At 48.2% G+C, this 22,495-nt stretch overlaps 1 protein-coding gene across 7 annotated transcripts in view; it reads left to right on the forward strand.

Moving 5' to 3' along the window:
* Positions 1 to 5,127: 5,127 nt before the first annotated feature.
* The window catches only part of DCX (doublecortin), an 82,574-nt gene continuing 65,206 nt past the window's right edge, over positions 5,128 to 22,495 (forward strand). For 6 of the 7 annotated variants that reach the window (XM_077186215.1, XM_054641514.2, XM_077186216.1 and 3 more), the window contains exons 1-3: positions 5,128 to 5,286; positions 6,795 to 7,185; positions 17,837 to 18,177. In XM_077186215.1, the coding sequence (XP_077042330.1) occupies positions 6,822 to 7,185; positions 17,837 to 18,177 (705 nt within the window). In that variant the 5' untranslated portion in view covers positions 5,128 to 5,286; positions 6,795 to 6,821. Of the gene's footprint in view, positions 5,287 to 6,285; positions 7,186 to 17,836; positions 18,178 to 22,495 lie in introns of those variants that run through there. The other variant, XM_077186213.1, reaches the window with a different exon arrangement.

Consider the following 22,495-nt stretch of genomic DNA (forward strand, 5'->3'; position numbering starts at 1 on the left):
CTGTGTCGCTCTGCAGACAGGAGCCCCCAGCTCATTGATGTTTAAACAATGGTCTGTCAGCGTGCTCCTAATTTGCATGAGACTTGGGGCAGATAAGCTTTTCTTTTGATGTAGCTAAATGAGTTTTCTCATTGCTGTATCTACCTCTAAATGCCAGTACAGATGCAAAGCACCGATTTTCAATAGTTTATTGTAGGTACATGATATGTGTGCCTGAGGAACAATAGCAAAATAGCTGGGGAATATTGCTGCCATGAAAAAAAATCACCATTCATTAGTGCTGTCTGTATTTTTAGGATAAAACAGATTGGAACCGTCTCCTGAAAAGAGTAAAACAGGCACAAATTCTTTCTTTACCTGCTCTCCTACCTCTTCATTCCTGCTCTACTACCCTGCTCCTGGGACACTGATACAGCAAATCCTGCAGCCTCTGCTGGGCTTGGTCTGGGATGACATTTACTGAGTGGAAATCTCATGGAAAACAACTTCTGAAATGGTCTGTTGTTGGGATTTCTATGCTTTTGAAATGAACTGCTCGGGTCCCTTGTACAAATGCTTCCCCAGTGTCACCTGACTTCACTGTCACTGCCTTCAGAGTGACAGAAAGGATCTGTGTTTGAGAGGAAACATCTTGCACTTCCAACTTGAACATGACATGATCCCCCGTGATGGCTTTGATGGGATTTTCCTTTCTATCACTTAGAATTCCATCAGGAAAGTCCTTCAAGCCAGTGTTGCACTCAGCAGGCATTTTGAGAGAGGCTGGCAATCAGGTATTCGGTTCCAATTAATGTATAAAATGAAATTATCAAGAAGTTATTAAATTCTTGGTCACAAGTCTCCTAACTACTATGATGCAGCCCATGGACAACCTTGGAAAAAGGCGAATTTGGGTGTTTTGCTGTTCCATTTGTCATGACCTGGGGCTTACAGACCATGTATCATCCATAGCTTGGTCAGCACAAATGTACTGACAAGCTCAGAGGGGTTCTGCACGTCCCTGGGTACAGGCAGTGCACGAGGCAGGCACAGCCATGGATTTCTGCAAGGTTTGCACTTTGATTTTAAGGGAAAATGCTGCCACTGAGCTGCCACCAGAAACTGGCTCCTGGAACTCACTGGCTCTGGCAGAGTTCACCCAAAATATGCTGGGGTGGGGTGCTTCCCTTCCTGCTGTCAGGGAATTTGTTTTCAGCTGGCAAAGATTTATTAATTGTGGTGGTTTGATGTAGAAGGGAGGGGATTGAGCCAGAAGAGATCTAGTGCAGAAGGTATTTTTCTTTTGGATGACTGCTGTGGGGTTTAATGCTTTGTTGTATCTGGATGTGTTTGGAATATCTTGAGTTCATGGAGCTGCACAGTTTCCAGATACTCAGCACAGAAAATGGCCTTTTCCCTTTCAGCCTGCTTCTGATTGTCCCTCAGAGGATGCAAAGGCCCCTGGCTCCCAGATTTCAGAAATACCTGAAGCTAAAGGCAGCTGCTGAGACTGGGGGCATGTGCCAGGGGTGTGGGGCTGCCATGCCCCTGTCATCAGTTTAAAATGCTTTTCCCCAGCACACCTGTGGGGTGTGGAGGAGTGGCAGCTCCCACTCACTGCTGCTGCGGGCACTCCTGAGCACTCCCACACCGAGGTGGCCTCGGAGCTCAGCTGCTTCCTCCACCCTCTCCTCCTTCTCACACTGAAAACTTGGTCCCTGCTCCTCCCTGGAGGTGCCAGTGGTTGAAGGGTTCAGTCCTTCAGCCTCAGTTTCTGAGCAGCCCCTGCAGATGTTTCCAAGGCTTGCAGAGGGGGAGCTGCTCTGGAGGTGACCTCCACCCTCCTCTCCCCAGTGGCTGGGCTGACTTTGGCTCTCCAGCTTTGCTGTTTCAAAGGCTTTCAGATGTGTGTGTGGTCCCTATAAAAATAAATCTCCAAAGGAAACAAATGTTATGTGGTGAAAGTCTGCCAAGTCCCCATTGCTTGTTAGCTCGTAGTATTCTGTAGGAGGAACTTTAAATCCTGATATAGGATAACTCTCTGATGAACTCTTTTGAAGATTCAGATTTAAAGGATGTTGCTCTGTAGGGTTGAGATTGAGGCACTGACTTGATGGGATTTCAGCTGTGAGTGCCTTGACACCCTTGTCAGACCCCTGAAATGACAATTTGTCATTTCAGAGAGTTTTGGTGTTTGAGTTACATCAGTGCTTTGACAGCAGTGATCAGGGATGATAATTTCCACACAGTCCAGAAACACTTCTGGACTGTTTAAATAAGGTTATTTAAACAGGTTAAAATAAGGTTAAAATAAGAAATAGGTTAAAATAAGAAATGTAACTAAACACGTGCTTCCAAACAGACTGACTTGGAGATGGTGATCCAAGACTTCCTTCAAACCCAGTGATCACTTGGTTTTTCTGTGATTCTGTGGTACAGAAGCAGCCAGACCTTGGTTGCTTATCTCCTGTTCAGACAATGTGCTGTGCCATCAGAGGCAATTTTTATATAAGTCAGGAAATTACATAGCAAAGCAGCAGGGCATTGACACAGAGCATTTGAGACTGCAGCTCCTGGTGATGCTAAAACCTGGATTTTCTAGGTGTATGTGAAGAAGTTAGCACACAGCATCTCACAACCCCTGTCACCTGCAGTCTGCCCCTTTCCAAAGTGTCACAGTTGCTCAGCAATGTCAACAAACATGTATTTATATGGATTTAGTGACACAGGCAAAAGTCTAAATATTACCTTCCTGGAGGAAAGATGATTCACCTGATTTGAAGTAGATAATTTAATGGGAAGAGCTAAATTTATCTTTCCTTTGCAGCTAGATGAAATTATTGATGGGAAGTGGAATTTTCTTTCCAATTCTCAATCACTCACGCTGCCTAAAATTGTTTATAGTATGATGTCTCAGAGGGTGAGTCTCTTCTGATGTAAACATGTTTTGACTGGCATTAACTCCTTAAGGCCAGGGAGGAAGCTCTGAAGAAGAAATGAAGTCAGGAGCAGGCCCTTGCTCTCCTCAAGAAACTGCTGCTTGTTCCTGGCTGATGTCTGTGGTCTGGGGTGATTCTGTTCTCACCTGGAGAGAAGCAGCTATGGTGTGATTTCACTGAGGACATGTGAGATCACTCTGGCTCCAGGCCTCTTCACCTCTGATGATGCTCTGCCTTGTGAGATCCTCCTGGTCTTGTGGAGGGATTAAAGGAGGTGTTCTGGAACACTGGGGGTGTTCTGGGCACTGTTCAGGAAGAGCTCGAGGTTTTACCCAAGATGAGCATTACCATGATTTGCTGTGGAATCCTTATCCTTCAGCCAGGGACAAATCCCAGTTCTCCTGTTGGAGTAATTAGTTTAAAATGCTTTTCACAGGAAGTGCCTGTGCTTGAAAAAGCTTCTGTCCCTGTGCTGAGCAGAGGTGTCCCTGCAGACACACTCATCTCACAGTGGGCATGGGCTGGGGTGCAGAAAGAAGAGCCACCTGTTAATGGTGCTTGGCACCCTTGGCTGTCCTCAGAACTTCCCATACAAGCCAAATTTGGGAGATTGACACGTTGTGGTGCAATTCCACCTGGGTCTACATCATCCTGCCTGGTTACTTTGGTGTGGTACCTGGATCCTGAGCCACCAGCCCAAAAATCTTCCTCTTCTCTCTCAAAGCTGTGTGTGCCACTGAAGGCTGAATGAGGACTCTCCTTTTCTCTATTCTTGCTGCTGCTGTACTTGGCACATGCTGAATGATTCATATTTTTGGCAATTTTTTAAAGCACAGGCAGATTTAGATTTACAGCAGTATTGTGTTAAAGGAAAAAATTGTTGATTCTGGACAGATTAAGCTCATGGTGATGAGCAGCCAGCAATTATCTAATTCAGAAAACAGGACCAAATGGGAAGGACAAGGTTTGAAGTCCCACATACCCTTTACTGAAATATACCCTGGGGAGGACAGACCCTGTTCTTCCTCTCAGGGGCTGATTCCTGAGGGAGGAGAGCAGCTCTGTCTCCTCTGCAGTGATCTGACCATGCACACAAGGGAGCAGCCAAAAGCTCCAACAGAGGATGTGTGGGAGCCTTTGAATAAAAGGCTGGTTTCAGGGAATAAGAAACTTTTTACAAATGTCATGTGTGAAAGTTGCTGGCAGACAGAGACAGTGGGTTTGTGTCAGTGTTGCCTGGACTATCATGCACAGGGCAGACAAAGCTGGAATAAATACCAACTCCTTCTGTGTAAATGTGATACTGCTGGGATGTGCCAAAATGACAACATCTGATGTTTTCACTCGAAACAGACACAGTGTTGTTAGGAAAGGTTTCCTTCTACAGATGGGAAAACTCTCCCATTTCCAAATCCCATTCTTTTCTCATGTAAAGATGAAGCCAGCAGCAGTGGGGTTAGGAGCAGGGTTAGTGGTGCTGCAGCATAGGAATCTCCACCCAGAAAGCAGGTGAAAGATTTTGCTGTCAAAGTGAAAGAGCTCAGTACAATTTTTTAACAGCTGGCTCCTCCTGTAATGGAATCAGAAAATAAACTTCTCTTCCAGTGGGATATGAGCCACACTGGATCTGCTGGGTTTGGCTTGTGCTGGATGAGTCCATCCCGAAGCCCCTGGGGGTTTGAATGAACTGGGATTCAGCACTCTGGCTTTGGCTTGTGTCCAGTGTCAACAGAGAAAAAGCATTCAGGGGCACCTCATGCAGAACCACCAAGTGAATTCTCCCTTTCTGCTTGCCAGTGTAAACCACAGATGCTGTGTAAAACCAGCACAGGAGCAGGACTGTGCCCAGTTCCACTGGTCAGAGATTTTCTCAGTTGCCTTCCTAATGCACAGGAGTCTTGTGCCAGCACAGTGTCACACTGTGGGATTGTGACTGTGACTCCCCTGTGCTGCTAATCCTGTAGGATTGGGGTAATTATCCTGGCTTTTTTTCCCTTTTTTTTTTTTTCAGTTGAACCAGATGATTGCTTGGTACAACTGGATTCAAGGGGAAATTTGCATCCTTCCCTTCCAAACACCACCCCCAAGCGTGCCCTTCTAAACCTTTTGTTTTCTGATTTGCTGACCTATCCAGGGCTGGAATCAGCACCTCGTTTTCCCCTCAAACACAGCCTGTGAGCAGCCAGCTGATGGTGAGAGTGAGAATCACTGAGGCAAAGTTACCGTGAGGGGATGGAACAAGGCACTAGGACCTAGGAGGCGTCTCATCCACCCTGGCAGGAATTTCTTGCTTGGAGCTCAGACAACAAAGGCAGAGTGAGCCTGGTTTTCTTTCTCTGAGCATCTCCACCCTGCACGCTGAAAACCGGTGAGTAGAGCTTTCCTGAGTGACTTGCATGCAGAAAAGTAACAGAAAGGAGGAATCTTTTCTTGCTGCTTTACAGCATCTGCAGCTCATTTTAAAATCAAAACCCCGGCATCCTCTGATTCATTCCCGAAGTTGCTTGGCTGTTTCATTGTTCAGTGCATGACACCAGACTGAATCTACCCGGGCTGGCATCGTGGGGGGAGCGTTCCCAACTCGGGGTTTCTGTGTGGAATGCCTGCATTGTCATCTGCCTCCCTGCAGCCTGGGGACAATGATTTTTTTCTCGCATGGGTCACGCTGACATTGTAAAATACAGGGAAGGAGCTTCGTTCCGGCGAGTGTAAAGGGCGGGGATGAGATAGCAACAGCTTTTCCTGGGTTTATACCTGGCTGCCAAGCGCTGTAAATCCCCTTTCAGCCCTGTGTTAACATGAGGACCACATCCATGAGGTGCATGTGCCTGGTGCTGCTGGGGGAGTGGAAGGGTCTCTATTGCAGCGTTGAGGGGGGGGTTTCCTTCTCCTTTTGTGTTGGGGTTTGGTGCAGGAGAAAGGTTCTCGAGCATAAACTAGAGACAGTGCAAAATTCCTGCTGGCTGGGTGTCAGCCCCAGCCCCGGCTTTGCAGTGCTGGGAGCCCCCGTGCTCAGAACAATGAAAGGTGAGGAGCAGGGGCGGCGTGTCCCTGGGGCACGGGCACTTCCAGCTATTAAATCACTTAGGGCTGGGAGCGGGGGGTGGAAATAGCCCCTTTATTTTCTCCTCCTCATTAAACGGGAGCAAAAATGCAATTCAGAGGGGGCTCGGGCTGAAAAGAGCTTACCGAAGCTGCGTTTCAATGACAGATTTTTCTTTGCAGTCATTTCTTCTCGGAGATGTAGGCTGGTCCTGGGAATTGATTGATGGGCTAGGAGGGGGCTGCGGATAGGGGGAAGGGTGGGCTGGATCTCATTGCTAACCCTTATTGAACAGGCTGTCACAAAGAAACTGCTTATTCCCCTGTGACCATTCTTTCATAAATGCCAGTTTATTCTAATGTTAAACATTCAGATGCTCTGGGTCCTTCCGTGATTCGACAGATTGAAGGGCTGACTTACTGGGATCTCCTTGTTTTCTGTTGCCAAAGGAAACCTCACAGGGCTCAGAGGTTTAATTCATTGCCAACTGGTGTTTGGATGAGTTTTTTTGGGGCCGGGTTGTGATTGCCATGTATCCCTTTGGCCCCAAGTCCCAATTTGCTGCACTTTGAAAACTCCCAGGTGCAGGAGGAGCAGGCAGCTCTCTGGAAACGTGTTCCCTGCCCCCAGTAGTTGGATCCCTTTCAAAATGCGAGGACCCCTCCTACTCTCAGTCCCCAGAATCGATACAAATCTGGGTCAGGGGAGGGGGCGCTTCCCAAATGCATCTGTCCTGCTCCAGACACAGCCTTAACGTGGTTTTGCTCTCCGGATCGCGGCTCTAACCCATCCCTCCGCCCTCCTTCTCTCCCCATCTCCTTTCTGCCCTTCAGCTTCAGATCTTTAGGGCTCACCAAACTATGGAACTTGATTTTGGACACTTTGACGAAAGAGACAAGGCGTCCAGAAACATGCGAGGCACACGGATGAACGGCTTGCCCAGCCCCACTCACAGCGCTCACTGTAGCTTCTACAGAACCCGGACCTTACAGGCGCTCAGTAACGAGAAGAAAGCCAAGAAGGTTCGTTTCTATCGCAACGGGGACCGCTACTTCAAGGGGATTGTATACGCCGTGTCCTCCGACCGCTTCCGAAGTTTTGATGCCCTCCTGGCGGACCTGACCCGCTCCCTGTCCGACAACATCAACCTGCCCCAGGGCGTGCGCTACATTTACACCATCGATGGCTCCAGGAAGATCGGCAGCATGGACGAGCTGGAGGAAGGTACGAGCATCAGCATCCCTTGGTGCAGTGAGGAGGAGGAGGGAGGCATGGGCAGGGGGCTGCACCGCTCGGGGCTGCCCGCAAGGTCACCTTTCCCCGGCCCTGGGGCTGCCGAGCCCCGCTGTGCCCGCCCGGGGCTGGGGCCACCCCCGCCTGTCCCCAGCGCCCTGCAGGTGTGCGGCTGGAGGGGCGTGTCCGGCTGCTGGCCGTGTCCGTGTGTCCGGATGTCCTGGCTGTGTCCGTGTGTCTGGCTCCTGGCTGTGTCCGTGTGTCCGGCTCCTGGCTGTGTCCGGGTGTCCTGGCTGTGTCCGTGTGTCCTGGCCGTGTCCGTGTGTCTGGCTGCTGGCCGTGTCCGTGTGTCTGGCTGCTGGCCGTGTCCGTGTGTCCGGCTCATGGCCGTGTCCGTGTGTCTGGCTGCTGGCCGTGTCCGTGTGTCCGGCTCATGGCTGTGTCTGGGTGTCCTGGCTGTGTCCGTGTGTCTGGCTCGCGACCGTGTCCATGTGTCTGGCTGCTGGCCGTGTGCGTGTGTCTGGCTTGCGGCCGTGTCTGTGTGTCCAGCTCGTGGCTGTGTCCGTGTGTCCAGCTCCTGGCTGTGTCCGTGTGTCAGGCTACTGGCCATGTCCGTGTGTCCAGCTCGTGGCTGTGTCCGTGTGTCCAGCTCGTGGCTGTGTCCGTGTGTCTGGCTGCTGGCCGTGTCCGTGTGTCCGGCTCGTGGCCGTGTCCGTGTGTCCGGCTCTTGGCTGTGTCCGTGCCTCAGAGTGTCCCCACGTCTGTCCGGGCTGGGGTGAGCCCGGCTGGGTTTCCCAGTGGGGTGGGTGGGGATGAATGGAAAGGGAAGAGGGGCTGAGGTATTCCTGAGTGTGGGATGGGCTGGGAAGGGTTCATGAGCTCTGTGTGGGGTTTTTGGGTATGGCACACATGATGTGTATGCACAGGGGTGTGGGATGGGCTGGGAAGGGTTTGTGCTCTGTGTAGGGGTTTTTGGGTATGGCACACATGGTGTGTGTGCTCAGGGGTGTGGGAAGGGTTTGTGCTCTCTGTGTAGGGTTTTTGGGTATGGCACACATGATGTGTATGCACAGGGGTGTGGGATGGGCTGGGAAGGGTTTGTGCTCTCTCTGTAGGGTTTTTGGGGTATGGTGCCCACAATGTGTGTGCTCAGGGCTGTGGGATAGGCTGGGAAGGGTTTGTGCTCTCTGTGTAGGGTTTTTGGGTATGGCACACATGATGTGTATGCACAGGGGTGTGGAATGGGGTGGGAAGGGTTTGTGTGCTCTGTGTGGGGTTTTTGGGGTATGACACACACGGTGTGTGTGCTCAGGGCTGTGGGATGGGCTGGGAAGGGTTTGTGCTCTGTGTGGGGTTTTTGGGGTATGGCACACACGGTGTGTGTGCTCAGGGGTGTAGGATGGGCTGGGAAGTGTTTGTGCTCTGTGTAAGGTTTTTGGATATGGCACACACGGTGTGTGTGGTCGGGGCCGGGTGGGCACCTGGGGGTGTGGAGAGGGGTGCTGGGGTGCGAGGGGTGTTGGGAGGGCACGGGGGTCTCAGTCTGGGGAGCTGTGCAGGGATGTGTTGGGAGTTCACACAGCCTGATTAGGGAGGGGATTTAACGAGCGAGGCTCGTGAATAGAGAAGGGCGTTTGGACAGGCTGTGCGTGGTGAAATTTGGGGTTTATGCGTGCGGCTGTGAGGAGGGTTAACAACAGGGAGCTGTGGGGGTTTCTTTGCGCTGGGGATCGAGCCCAGGGGGTGTGGAGGTGTGTGGGGCTGTCTGTAAGGGGCTCTGGGGGGTCTGTAAGGGGCTCTGGGGGGTCTGTAAGGGGTTCTGGGGGTCTGTAAGGGGCTCTGGGAGGTCTGTAAGGGGCTCTGAGGGGTCTGTAAGGGGGCCTGGGGAGTCTGTAAGGGGCTCTGGGGGGTCTGTAAGGGGCTCTGAGGGGTCTGTAAGGGGTTCTGGGGGGTCTGTAAGGGGGCCTGGAGGGTCTGTAAGGGGCCTGGAGGGTCTGTAAGGGGGCCTGTAAGGGGTGTCTCTCAGGGGTGTGCACGGAGGGCACGGGGAGTTCGTGCACTGCAGGGCTGTGAGGAAGGGAGCGCCTCGCCGCCTTTGGGGAGCGGTCGCTGCGCTGGCTCTGGAGCATCCCGGGGCTGCTCAGGGCCGAGGTGTCCCCTTGTCCCCAGGGGCTGTGGCTGTGCCTGCTCCTCCGCGGGGTGAGGGATGAGCCCGAAATCGATGCTGCTCGGAAGGGGCGCCCTGGGGCAAGGTTTGCTCAGCTGCCAGCCGTGGGTGCTGCCCTGCTCGCTGCCCTTCCCGGCAGGGCCAGGGATGGGATTGCAGGGATGGGATTGCAGGGATGGATGGACAGATGGATGCTGCCTCCCTGCCCATCCCATCCCAGAGCGGGGCAGCTCTGGCAGAGCAGAGCGGGGTGGGCAGAGGGCACCGCAGCCACGCTGCTTTTCTCTGCCCCGAGCAATCCATTCTTTGTTCGGACCTGGAATATCCCGTTGCAGGAGGGGAGGTGCTCTTCCCTTTTCCTTGGTGTTTTTCCCCAAGCAGACATCCCTGGCCGGTTTGGTAATTACCAAAAAAATCCGCGAGGCTTTTGCCTTTAGCGAAAGACAATGGAAGTGAGGCACGAACTGCAGGGGCAGCCTCGGCTGGGAGTCATTGTGTGACCTTGACTAAAGCAGCTCTCCCTCGAATTCCTTCTCTGTCAGGCAGGATGCTCATCTCCCCAAAATACTTCGCAGGGACAAGAACGTGGAATAAATCTTGGTTTCCATAGAGGAGTTTTCCTGGGAAGAAATTGCTGCCGTTCAGAGCTGTGATGCTTCCTGGTGGAGTTATTCTCAGCCCGTTTACAGCTGTCGAATGGAGGTGTGGCCTCCCTTAATTTTAGAGATTCTGCCATGTTTCATTCTGGTCTCTTAATATGGCCACAGCCTTTCTCTAATGGAAGCTCTCAGTCCTGCTTGTCCTAGGTTTTATGCAAATCTTCAGAAATAACTCCAGGAGAAAATTGCAGTTCTTTATTCTCTTTTTACACTCTTCCTCCCCTTATACTCCTCCTTCTTTTTGTCAGTTGAGAAAGCTTTAGTTGTTACACCTCCTTTAAATGGGCTTTGCTGCAGGTAAGGAGGTACCTACTTCATGGAAATACATTTTTCTTGTGAGGTACAGACAGGAGATGCTGGCATTTGGGTTCTGGCTTTGTTCTGCCAAAATGGCATCTGGAAACAGCACTGAAGAAGAGGCACTAAAACCAAAATGGGATTGTCTGTGTGGCTGTGTCCTCAGCAGAGCATCATCTGGGAAAATAAAACCTGAGCACAGTGAAGACAAAGGAATCCATTTTTGACCATGCCAGAGTAGGTCTGCACACTGTTATTGATCCCATATTTCTGGGGGTGACCTACACTGCTGTTGCAGAAAAGCAATTTACAACACCATGGTTATAACCAGCCCTTGTGGTGAACTCTGCCCTCAGCTTGGGTGTTTGCATAGCTGTGTACAAAATACCTGAGTGCCAAAATACAAAATACCTGCATGAAACCCAGAATTTGGGAGTAATTCTGCTGTGACACACAGGAACAGTGCACACACAACCAGGGCATGTCTGCCTTACAAACTGGCTTTCTGCTTGGAGACTGAGGGTAACCAAACCAGTGCTTGTTGCTATGATGGGGCTAATTTATCATTGTAATTTCCAATAAACCAGTAGAATCTAGGAAAAGTCATCAAAGAGGCTCATCTCAGTGGTTTGATGGCAAAAACTTGTGAATTACTGGCAATATTTCACATCATGTTCCAAGTACCTGATTACTTCTGATTGAAAAATGTACTTGCATAGTGTAGCCTGAGTGTAGTCCTGGAGGGTAGAGAATGATATTGCACAATATCCTAGAGACAGAGATTTCAGGGGAAAAAAACCCATGTGGTGTGCTGTTAATTAACTGGGGCTTGGAATCACCCTTTTGTTCTCCAGACCCAGAGTTCTTCCCTGGCACTCAAGGTCACTCCCACAATGAGAACAAGTGAAGTTTTTCACACTCTTTTTTCACTTTCCTTCCATCTGTTGGGCTGAGCCTCTTGGTCCTTTCCTGTACTGCCCCCTAAGATGTCACATTTTGGAAGCCCTCAGAGCTCTGTCCCACAGGTGCCTTTTGCTGCCAGCTGAGTTCTCCCTCACTGGTCACAGGTTGCTTTTTCCATTCTTTTCCAGGGAGCTGTCTCATCTCCCAGTGCCTTTCTCTCAAAATCCTCCCACCTGATCCTTTTTTTCTTCCCCTTTTCAGTCCTAGCAGCCATCTTCCATCACTGTAGTCATTGTCTCAATCCTGACTTTCTATTTTCAGCATTCAGCTTTAATAGAAATAAATAATAAGCTATTATAATAAGTATTAGTAATAATATAATAATAAGCTTTAATATAAATAAATAATGCACCTTCTGATGTTGCTTAGGACTGCATTCCTCCTTAACCTCTGTGCTGGCCAAATGCAGGGCAGATCCTGTTCCAGCTCATCCTTCCACTCATGTCCCACTGCCTTGTCTGGGTCAGGAGTGGATGTTGGCCCAAGGTGCTGCTATTTATGGTGGCAGATGAATTTTTTGGAAAACAGCACCATGTGGGCTTTATTCCCCTTCATACAGAATTGGTTCCAGTGGCCAGGGCTTTGGGAAGTTGATTTGTGGAGCTGCATTTACTGGTGAGTCACTTGTAACTGATAATTCTGTGCCTTGTGCTGTGATCAAACTTGCATGTGAAAGATGCTAAAATAATCATGTGCCATCCTTTGCAGCCTTTCTCACGATGATCATAGAGCAGCTTGCATTTCATCCAAGTTTCAGCTAAAATTTAGTTCCTTTGGTATCTGGACGTGGTGGTTTGGTTCATTTTGAGCCTCTTCTTGTAGACTTGATGTGATGAGAAGCTGTCCCACCTCAGCTCTGATTATGGTTTGTGCTTTAATGGAGGGCTGGGTAGAGGTGGAAGCTGATGCTGTGCATTGACTTCAGCAGCAAAGGTGGCTTAGGAAATGCTGCTCTTGGCCCCTTGTTCCAGTCCCCATTGTCCCATAAATTAATTCTTTGTGGGACAAAAGGGATTTTTTTTAGCTCTCTTCATAATTTTGCTGCTTTCCCATATTCAACTTCTTGACATAATGAAATGGACAGTGAGGCACAACCTGGGAGGGAAGGCAAGGCACATCCCAAGGTGGATTTTATGCCCTGTCCTGGGCTGCTTGCTTGAAATTTGCCTTTGTTTCAAATCAAACTCTAGAAAAAGCTGAGTAGGATTTGTTTTGCTCAGTGTGGTTTTATTGCAAATGTTCTTGGGCTGTGTGAGATATTCCACAAAGTGATTCCAAGCTTTTTGTATCCTGTCATGCCCTTGGGAATATTTTCCATAATCTTGTCCAGGAGTATTTAAAGTAATCATAGGAGGGGCTCCACCCTGGAACTGAGGAGTCTGGTGTGTGCTGGGACTGAGGGATTTATAGGAAACATCCTGGAACCTCCACCCAATGTGTGTGTGTTCCAGTTTGCCTGGAAAAGTGAAGTTCCTGTAGTTTCATACTGAAACCTTGGTAACCTGAGCAATTGTTTTCTGTGGGTGTCTGTTGGCCTGATAGCTCAGCTAATTACATCCTACACAACAACATTTCTCCATGGGGCTCTGTTTTATTTGCTTGCTCACCCCAGCTAGCTGCAGCCAGAACTGATGTACTGATGTGGGCCCAAAATTCTTTAGGGGCATCGTGTGGTTCTGAAGGTGATTTCTAATCAAGCATTTCTTCCACTTCTCCAGCAGAACAAGAGGTGCTTCTGTTCATGGAGGAGCCAAGGGAAGGGAGCTCTTCCAGGGCTCATTGTGCCATGCTGGAGTAGGTCTTTCCAACTGGAGTAGGTCTTTCCAACTGGAGTAGGCCTTTCCAACTGGAGTAGGTCTTTCTAACTGGAGTAGGCCTTTCCAACTGGAGTAGGCCTTTCCAACTGGAGTAGGTCTTTCCAACTGGAGTAGGCCTTTCCAACTGGAGTAGGTCTTTCCAACTGGAGTAGGTCTTTCTAACTGGAGTAGGTCTTTCTAACTCATGAAGCAGCAGCAAGTTCATGCATTTGAAACTCAAGGCCTCCTCCAACACCATATGGAATGAACTCTGCAAGGTGTTAAGTCCACTTAATTCCCGCTGCAGCCCTGGTAAATTCCATGAAACACAAAAGCTGGGCACAGTAGCACATTCTCAACTTTGCAACTGCAGATCTAACAGCCAGAATAATTGACTGCTGCCCACAGAGACTGTTCCTGGAATAACTGTTAGCACTTAGACTTTCAAAATGGCCTCAATCCAGCTTTCCTGATTTTTCTCAAAAGACTTCTGCCCACAGTTCATTATCCTTGGAAAGTTGCTGGTGCATGCTGAGGAAGGATAACTTTTCCTGAAAGCACAGCCTGTCATTTTTAGTATTGTCACAGGGAGCTGCTCTAAGAGGGTTGGAGGATTAGCACTCATCTGGAGCTTAGGGTTTTTCTAAGGAACCTTCTCCAAGACAAACCTTATCTTTGCTGAGATCATCCCTTCTTTAGGAGCTGAATAATCTCCTTGTGCTTCCAGCAGATCGGTACCACTGGGATGTGCCCTGCACTTGGAGTAATTCTGTGTGATGCAGGCTTCAAATGGCAAATATGATGGTCATGACAGCAGCTCTGAGGTCTGCAGCCAGCCCAGCCATTGCTGAGGGCAGGCAGGAGCAGTGAGGAAATGCCTTGGCTGCTTTGGTGGCACCATAGGAATTGTGACACCTCTGGAGCACCCTGGCATGGTGACAGTGCTCATCCCCCTGTGGGCTCTGCAGTGTAAAAAGGGCTTCATGCTCTGAGCTGGCCCTGCACTGAACCAACACCGTCCTTGGCACCAGGGCTTTTGTCAGGATGATGCTCTCAGCCCCAGAGCATGAGTGTGTCTCTTTGGGGCTCCCTTTTTGGGGTTTGTTTGGAATTAATGACCTGGCTGTCCATTGTACCTTCTCTGGCTTGCAGTGGGATTTCTGCACAGCTGCTTGCTGGCTTGAGACATGCTCCTGAAAATATTTGTGCACAGATTTTTGTGCTTAGGGCTGGGAGCAATGTTCTTCTTGGAGCTGTTTCTTTTGCTCGTGACAAGATCTCACATCCCCTTCCCATCCCTTCTGTTATGCTGAGCACATCTTCTGCTCTCACGCTGTGTCTGTCAGTCATATTTCTGTGCCTGGCACAGTTGTACACCTTGACTTCTCATTACAGGCTTAGCACAGACAGATGTGGCACAGAAACCCACAGAGAGCCCACTCCTCCCTCCATGGTAGCTCTTTTCCCTGTAAGATTTCTCTTCTTTATCATCTCCTGGCCACATTGTGCAGTTCAAAGCTGCAAAGTTCACAGGTCTCCAGCCTGTGCTTGCTCAATCCTGCTACCACCATGGTAAGGTTTGGGTAAAACTCCACTGTGGGAGGTGAAATACACTGTGGAAAGTGTGTTCCTGGCTGGCAAATGCATGTGCCTCAGTGAGGAACCTGAATGATGATTTTGCTGCTGTTTGAGGGTCATAAACTGAGTCAGGGAAGATATTAGTTGAAGTGGTTTTTAGATGAAGTTAAAGCTTCAGGTCACATCCTTAGGTCAGGGAGGAAGGGAAGAGAAGCTCCTCTTCCCTGGAGCTGTGCTGCTGTGACTGCAGAGATGCTGCTGGGAAGAGCTGCTGCTCTGAACTGCTCCTCTGGAGTGTCTCTCCAAGGATATTTCTCTCCACTTTCAGAATGGAGTACACAGCACAGATTTTATTTGCTGGAGTTTGGGTTCAGTGGGAGAAAGGGCAGGTTCCATTTTGCACTCGTGAGTGTGAGCACAGCTCGAGAGGCCAGTGTGTGGATGTGCACAGCTGCCCAGGATCACATCTGTGGAACAAGCCCCACAAGAGCTCTGCCTTCATACACTGTTCCCTTTGGTGTACAGTGGTGTAAATCCCCCAACAGCTGTGCTGTGCTGTGAGCAGCTCAAAAGGACTCAGCTGGAACTAAGGGTAATGGTACTGTACCAGACAGATCAAGAATCTCTTCAGCTTACTTTAAAATATGCCACTTGTTAATGGAAAATATGCTCCAGCACCTCAGGTGTCTACAGAACACAGTGCAAATGTGCACTTTCCTTCACTGTGAAAATTATACAGATGAAGTTCAAATGCAGATGAAAGCCAAGCCTTGCCACACTTCAGTGGCTGATGGTTTATTTCTGTTTTTCAGGTGGGGAAGCAGAGGTGAATGTGAGGTCAGGAGCTGGCACAGGGAAGCTGGGGTGACAGCAGCATTCAAATCACTAATTCTTAGTGCTGCATTTAAACAGAGAAATCCCTTTTCTCAGAGGATAATGCACAGTTCTGCTGAGCACACTTAGGAGGGCTCTGCTGCCCGGGGATTATGGGCTTGGGAGGGCTCAGGTTCTTAGGATGGTTAATTCCTGGGAGCATTCCAGGCTCCTTGCTGCCCTTCTCCCAGTCGTGGAACTGGAGAGAAGCCTGGGCCTGCTCTGCACCAGGTGTTCCTTGGCTGAAGCAGATGAATAAACCACAACTTATCACTTATTAATCAGAAAGATCTGAAGTATTCAAAGCTTCTGGAAAAGGATATCCCCAGAGGGAGTTTTGTATAATGCATGGTACTCTGGGGGGTATATTTGAGTTTTTATTGAGTCAGACTCACAAAATGTTGGGGATTAAGGAGCTCCAGCTATGGGCAGGGCTGCATGGTTGGTTTATTGAGGGCTGTTGCTGTCAGAAAATAGAGATTTTTACTGTTTGTTCAGGCCAAAAGAACCTGCTGGTGGGATTATTGCTGGTTTGGGCTATACCCACTGACAAAATGCCCAACTGAGTGATCATCACGAACCTTGTCAGCTCTCTTCTGTATTTGTATTCCATCTTTAGAAGGGGAAACAGAATATCTGCTTCCTGTTGATCAAGGATTTTGGTCATTTTTATACACCTGATGGAGAAGAGATGCAGTTAGTGATGCAAACACTATGAGTGGGCATCACTGTGGCAAATTGGGTACAAAGGTGGGGTTAAAATAAGTGAGAATCCTGCATCTTTTCTATGGCTGCTTGTGGCATCACACCCTGGTCAGTAATAGGGACAGAAATACAAAGAGGGCTGTTATAAACCTGTTAAAATCTGTTTATTGTGTGTCTGCTGTGGTCTCACCATGGGTTCTGGTGCCTCCATCAGAAGTGCAATTTAGTCAGCAGAAGGAGCTCCAGTATGAAATTTATCCTGGGCATGTTATGTGCCTGGGCCACGTGAAAATCAGTGGGATGTTTGGAAATCCATATTTTGCCAACTGGATGTCAAATCCTGTCCTAGAGATCCCTGGGTGGGAAGCCAGACTTGGCTGTGGGATAGGCTTTTCAAAGATGTCTGAGCCTTGGAGTTTGCAGTCAGGGACAGACAAGGAAATGCAGCCAATCTGTTTTTGGTAAAGAAGGAGTTTCTTTTTTTTTAAAAAAATTGTCTTTCAAAATAGTCAAATCTGTATTTTGATTTCAAACATATTGTAGTATGTGAAAAACTTAATTCTGTAAGTTCAGACAAAGAAAACACCAGAAGAGACTCTAAAATCCTACATGTCATGCCTTCAGTTCCTATTAAAATTTTATCTAATGGCGAGACGAAAGCTCCTTCCTCCAGCAGTGAGTGACTTTTTTTCAGTGCAGCCTGAGTCATTTCAGACCAGACAGCTACATTCCCTTAGGGATACTGGTTTACAGTCTCATTCTAGTAATAACTCTTCCAGCATCCATCAGATTTGCAGGCCCAAAAGAAGCTCCTACAAATCCTTTAAGGTGCTTTTAAAACCTTGGATAGATAGGATCCTGTAAATTACAGACAAAGCCTGAAACTAATTTTGGGTGGGATAGGGAAGGGCTTTTTGGGAATTACTAAAAAGACCCTGTAACTCTTCTCTGCCATGTCTGAATTTGGATTTGATGTATTTTTGGTTGGTATCAGCCATGTAAATCAAGGAGTGGTATTTGGTACAGTGTTTAATCTCAGCTGCCACTAGGTCTGTTCCCTAATAAACCACTGATGCTCCAACAGTGCATAGCTGTTATGCCTGCTAGATTTATCAAGGCTACTTTTAGTGGAGACTGTTCAGGACAAGATTTTGATTATTCTTCAGGCATGATGCAAAAGGCACTTTGTGGATGAGTGCTGATGTCCTCTTGGCAGGGAATGACACACTGAAGTAGCACCTAGGTCTGTAAAGATAAAGGAAAAACTGGTAAATTTATAAAATAATCGAGGTGGTCAAATGAATTTGGTGTTCTGAAGCTTTTGAAAGCTTAGCTGCATCTTCAAGTACCTAAATACCTTTATAACTCAACCTCTCTCAACCCCTGGTTCATTATATGTATTTGCTGATGGCTGACACGCTTACTTTGTGGAAATACCAGCAATATTTAAAATAACCATAAACATAGCATTAAAACAAGGCAGATTGTTTTAAGAACAAGCTGTCGTGGGAGTGCTAATGGAAGCAATTATCAATGGTGTGCATGATTTGTGGGGGAAGAGCACAGAGCTGGTGCTTACTGCAGAATCTCGTTTCTTCCTCAAGGTGAGAGTTACGTCTGCTCGTCCGACAACTTCTTCAAGAAGGTGGAGTACACCAAGAACGTCAACCCCAACTGGTCTGTCAACGTGAAGACCTCTGCCAACCAGAAAGCACCTCAGTCCCTGGCCAGCAGCAACAGTGCCCAGGCCAAGGAGAACAAGGATTTCGTGCGCCCCAAGCTGGTGACCATCATCCGCAGCGGGGTCAAGCCGCGCAAGGCCGTGCGCGTGCTCCTCAACAAGAAGACTGCCCACTCCTTCGAGCAGGTCCTCACTGACATCACTGAAGCTATCAAACTGGAGACAGGGGTGGTCAAAAAGCTCTACACCTTGGATGGGAAGCAGGTAAGAGGTTTTTACAGATGTTACGTCTTTTTGTCCCTCTTTGTTGTGCAGCTTTGCTGACTCAGAGCAATTCTTGAAGGCTAAAATTAAGCTGAGATGATTGCTGCCATCTGTTGCCTTACAAGTATGGCTTCTCATGCCAGTGGTTAGGTTACTAAATTTTCCCTGATATTAATACCAAGTAAAGAATGTAGCCGTGGGTCTGGGTGGAGCAGATGCTCGCCCTGCACGCCGGCGTGCGGCGCGTGTCTTCTGGGCCAGCTAAATAAATAACAGGGGGGCTTGGGCTCACAGCCTCCAGCTGCACTGGCTCTGGACTCACTGGAAGAGCTCTCCAGCTGTGGCTCCACTCAGAGAAGTGCTAAGATAAAGCGATTGATCCAAGCCTGCTCTTCTGGCCAGCTCCAGAGTGAGCAGGGAAAGTGTGGAACTGTGGAGCATTTCCTTGACTAAATGCAGGAGGAGGTAACGTGCAGAAAGAGTCAGAAATATTTAGCAGGTCATCAAAATGTGCTTCATGTCTACATGTTGCTGGAACTGAAGGAAACATCTGTGTCTTGTTAGCAGCTACACAGCTACGAGCCATTTCGTATTGCTGTATCTATGAAAAGCCTTAAAGGAATGTGGGGGATCATTTTTAGAGCTGGGAAGACATAGATTCTTCAAGGACGATTCTGAGCTTGATTTAACTTTTCTGTTTGTTGTAATTGAGGAATGATCTTATTTTTGTCACTATTTTTCCTGCTCCAGATTCTGGAGTCAGGCAGCACGCCTCTTGTGTGGGTTTGGACGCTGGTTATTCTAGAGATTGATGGGTTTGCATTAAATTAACTCTGTCCTGTCTCTGCAGAAAGTTATTCAAGGACTAGCTCTGCCCAAGGAAATGCAGATTTTACAAATAAAAATGTTCATCCCAAATGCAGGTTCCTACAATGTCCTGCACAGTCCAGGAGTGCAGTGTCACTCTGACCTGATAGTCTGGTGTCCCTGCCCATGGCAGGGGGCTGGAATTAAGTGATTTTTAAGGTCCCTTCCAACCCAAACCATTCTGTGATTCTTGCTTTGTCCCATCCTGTGTCCTGCACATCAGTTACTGTCTGGTTCCAGCTTCAGATGCATAAAACATCCCATCTGTCTGACAGAACTTTCCTTTCCACTTGTCTCAACACAGCCCTTTTCCCTCCTCAGATGCACAGTTTGAACATGAGAGGGTGCCTGTCCACAGACACAAAAACCTGTTGGAAATGAGCAGTGATACCAGGACAGGTGCCCTGGAAACCTTGGGAGAGACCAGGGAAGGAGGAAGGGGATTCTGAAATGACCTGTGCTCGCTGAGGGGATCACACCTGGGCACAGGCCATGCCCTTTGGGTCACAGCAGCTTTGCAGGGATTCCATGGCTGGATCTGGCCTGAGAGCAGCTCCCTGCTCATGCTGACACAGAGTCCTGCTGTTCTCCCAGCTGGGAAGGGGGATCCTAATCTGAACCTGTGAGTGGCCTCAGTTCTTTGAGAGCTGCTGGCAGCTTGGGGCTGAGATGTTGCTTTGGATGTTGCAGAAATAGGGATGCTCCATGAGCTTCCATCAGACTGCTCTCTTCTCCCCCTTTTAGCTGTTTGCAGGGGCAAGTGGTGATTCCCTTTCACCTCTGGCTGGAGAGCAAGACAGGATCAGCCTGTTATGACATTTAACTTGTTTCTCTGGCTTTATAATTCACCATTTTATGAAATCAGATATTTGATTGCATGTTGGAGATGCAGCTGGGAGTTTCAGTGTGTGCAAATGTACACCCAGAAATGCAGTTATTGAAAACAGTGAGACTGTGATTTGGCAATAATGGGATGTTTGATATTTGTTTGCAGCACCAATTACTATTGGAGCTTCCTGAGGAGCAAACCTGGGTTCACCAAGGCTTTGTTTTTAGTGGAAGATTTCCTTCAATGCTTGTTCTTTATTACAGATGTGTGTTCTTAGTGTGGAAGTCAGAGCTAGAAGGTTATGCTGGCTCTTAGGGTTTCCATGACATACTGCTCCATAAAATCTGACCTCCTGACATGACATTAGGGGGTTTTGCATGTCTGATGCTGACATTAGAAAGAGATTACTGCGTGCGTGGTTCTGACAAACAGCGCTTTATTTTCAGGAGGAAATATTCATGCAGAAATGCAAGCTGCTCAAAGCTGAAATACTGACAAGAATCCTGACAGTCTGTCTCTTTGAGTGCCATCAGAGGCACGTTTCTCCCTCTGTTGTGAAATGATAAAATTTACAAAAGGAACGTACAAAGGGAAATCATCCTGCCTCAGTCCACGAGCTGGAACTTAATGAGGGGAGATGATTATTTTATTTATAGGCATTTCCATAGTGCTCATCAGTGCCGTAATCAAGATGCTTTAGAAGTACAGACAGTGGTGGCAGTGACAGGGTGGTGTGTGAATAATTACATTTCTGTGCACTGCAGACCTGCTGCAGTTGGAGTGCCAAAGCAGCTAATTGAGAGCTGGTGGGCTGTGTTTGAATAAATGTAGCACTCAAAACAACAGTGGGGTTAGGTTATTTTAATGAAATTGTGTCTTTTTATGTCTTGGGTTGGCTGGAGGAATATGGTCCTTGAAGCTGCTAAATTAGCATCTTGTGTTTAAGTAGTTTATTTAACTTGCACATATTTCTAACGTCTGTACTCAGGCTCCTTCCCTCCCTGGAGCACAGCATTACCTCTTGATGCACATCCCTGAGCCCAAAAGGCTTTTCAAACAGTTGACCAAAAATGAGTGTGACAGGGGATCACAACAGAGATTTAACTTTGGAACTTCCACGGCTGTACAGGAAATGGAGTGGGTGAGAGAATTCAGTGCATTAAGCAGATGCTGTAATGGGCCAAATTCAGTACTTGGTTCTGTGACTACAACTGCTGTAGTCTTGAGATATAAATATAGACAATTAAAATACACACATCCAGGATTTAATTTGGTCAGGCCTGTGGATCATGCTGGAAAAGAGTTATTTTGGTAGATTCTTCCTCCTTTTTTTAAACTCCTGGTTCTACCCCATGTCCCAAATAAGTCTGGGTTCCTGGGAGCCCTGGCTGCTTCACAGACACACGATGACAGTTCCTGCCCTGGCTCGTTAACAAGCCAAATTAGAAAGCAGAATTTGAGACCGTGGATGGAATTGCATTGGGATGTTTTGAATGCAGTAGGCTGAGCTGGACCTTGCAGAGGTTGTGTGGATTTCCTGTCCTGCTCATGCTTGAGCTCCCTCCTCACCATGGTGCACAAAGGGTCGGTGTTCACAGAACCCACCCCTGGCAGCCCAAAGCTGCTGCTGTCAGCACCTTGCTTTGCAGGTGGGCTCTGCCTGCATTCCCCCTGCCTCTCAGTGACCTGTGAAAGCTGATGTTCTGTGCGCCCTGAACTCCTCTTTGCCTGCCCTGTATTTTATTCCAAGGCCTGTGAGTTGTTCAGCCAAGTGCCTGAAGAGATGCAGTGACAAAAATCAATCCTTTTTTTATTGGTCGTTGGCTGAGTTTGGCGATACTCTGAAATTCATCAGGCATCAGTCTGAAATTCATCAATCCAGTTGTACTTTAGCATTAAGATATTCTTTTGTGACGTGGAATTTCTTCTTTTTCTCCAGCTGTTTTATTGCCATGCCTTAATTAACTAAACACCCCATTGTGTGACCCAACAATTATCATCACCAAAGCATAAGCAGAATAGGCGCTGTTCAGAGCAGGGAGAGCTTGTGTGCTTCAGCTGCACATAAATAGAGATATTCTGGTCAACAAGCAGGGAGCAGATTGTGGTTTTAGCCATGATAACATCAGTGATCTCCTCTGGCCTTTGAAATCTTCAAACATGGGGAGAAGTCTCCCATGCTCTGCTCATTGGCTGTTCCCTTGCCCAGACACTGTGCTGCTGCTCCAGCTGAGTGTTAGCTGTCTCATCAGATGAAATTACATCCATTTCCATATGTCAGGGCACTTGTGACTGCACTCCCAATAGAATTTCCAGTCTTAATAAAATGGTCCCCTCTAGCAGCCTGAGCTTTGATAAGGATATCAAGTGGCAGGTGATGAGGGGAGCTCATCCTGTGTTTGCAAAGCTGATGCCAGTGCCCCAGGGCCCAGCCCACCTCTCCTGGCCAGGCAAGAAGTTCTATTTCATTTTAGATTTCCTGCATTGAGGGAGGGCAGCAGCCATAGAGGGAGAAGCAGGATGACAAAGCTTACAGCAAGTTTGAGGTTGGGACTTGGTGATCAAAGTCAATAAATTAGTTGATAATAAAGCATCTCCTATTAGTTGATAATAGGAGATGTT

The sequence above is a fragment of the Agelaius phoeniceus genome, chromosome 14 (genome assembly GCF_051311805.1).
Source record: "Agelaius phoeniceus isolate bAgePho1 chromosome 14, bAgePho1.hap1, whole genome shotgun sequence".
NCBI classification, from domain to species: Eukaryota; Metazoa; Chordata; class Aves; order Passeriformes; family Icteridae; genus Agelaius; species Agelaius phoeniceus.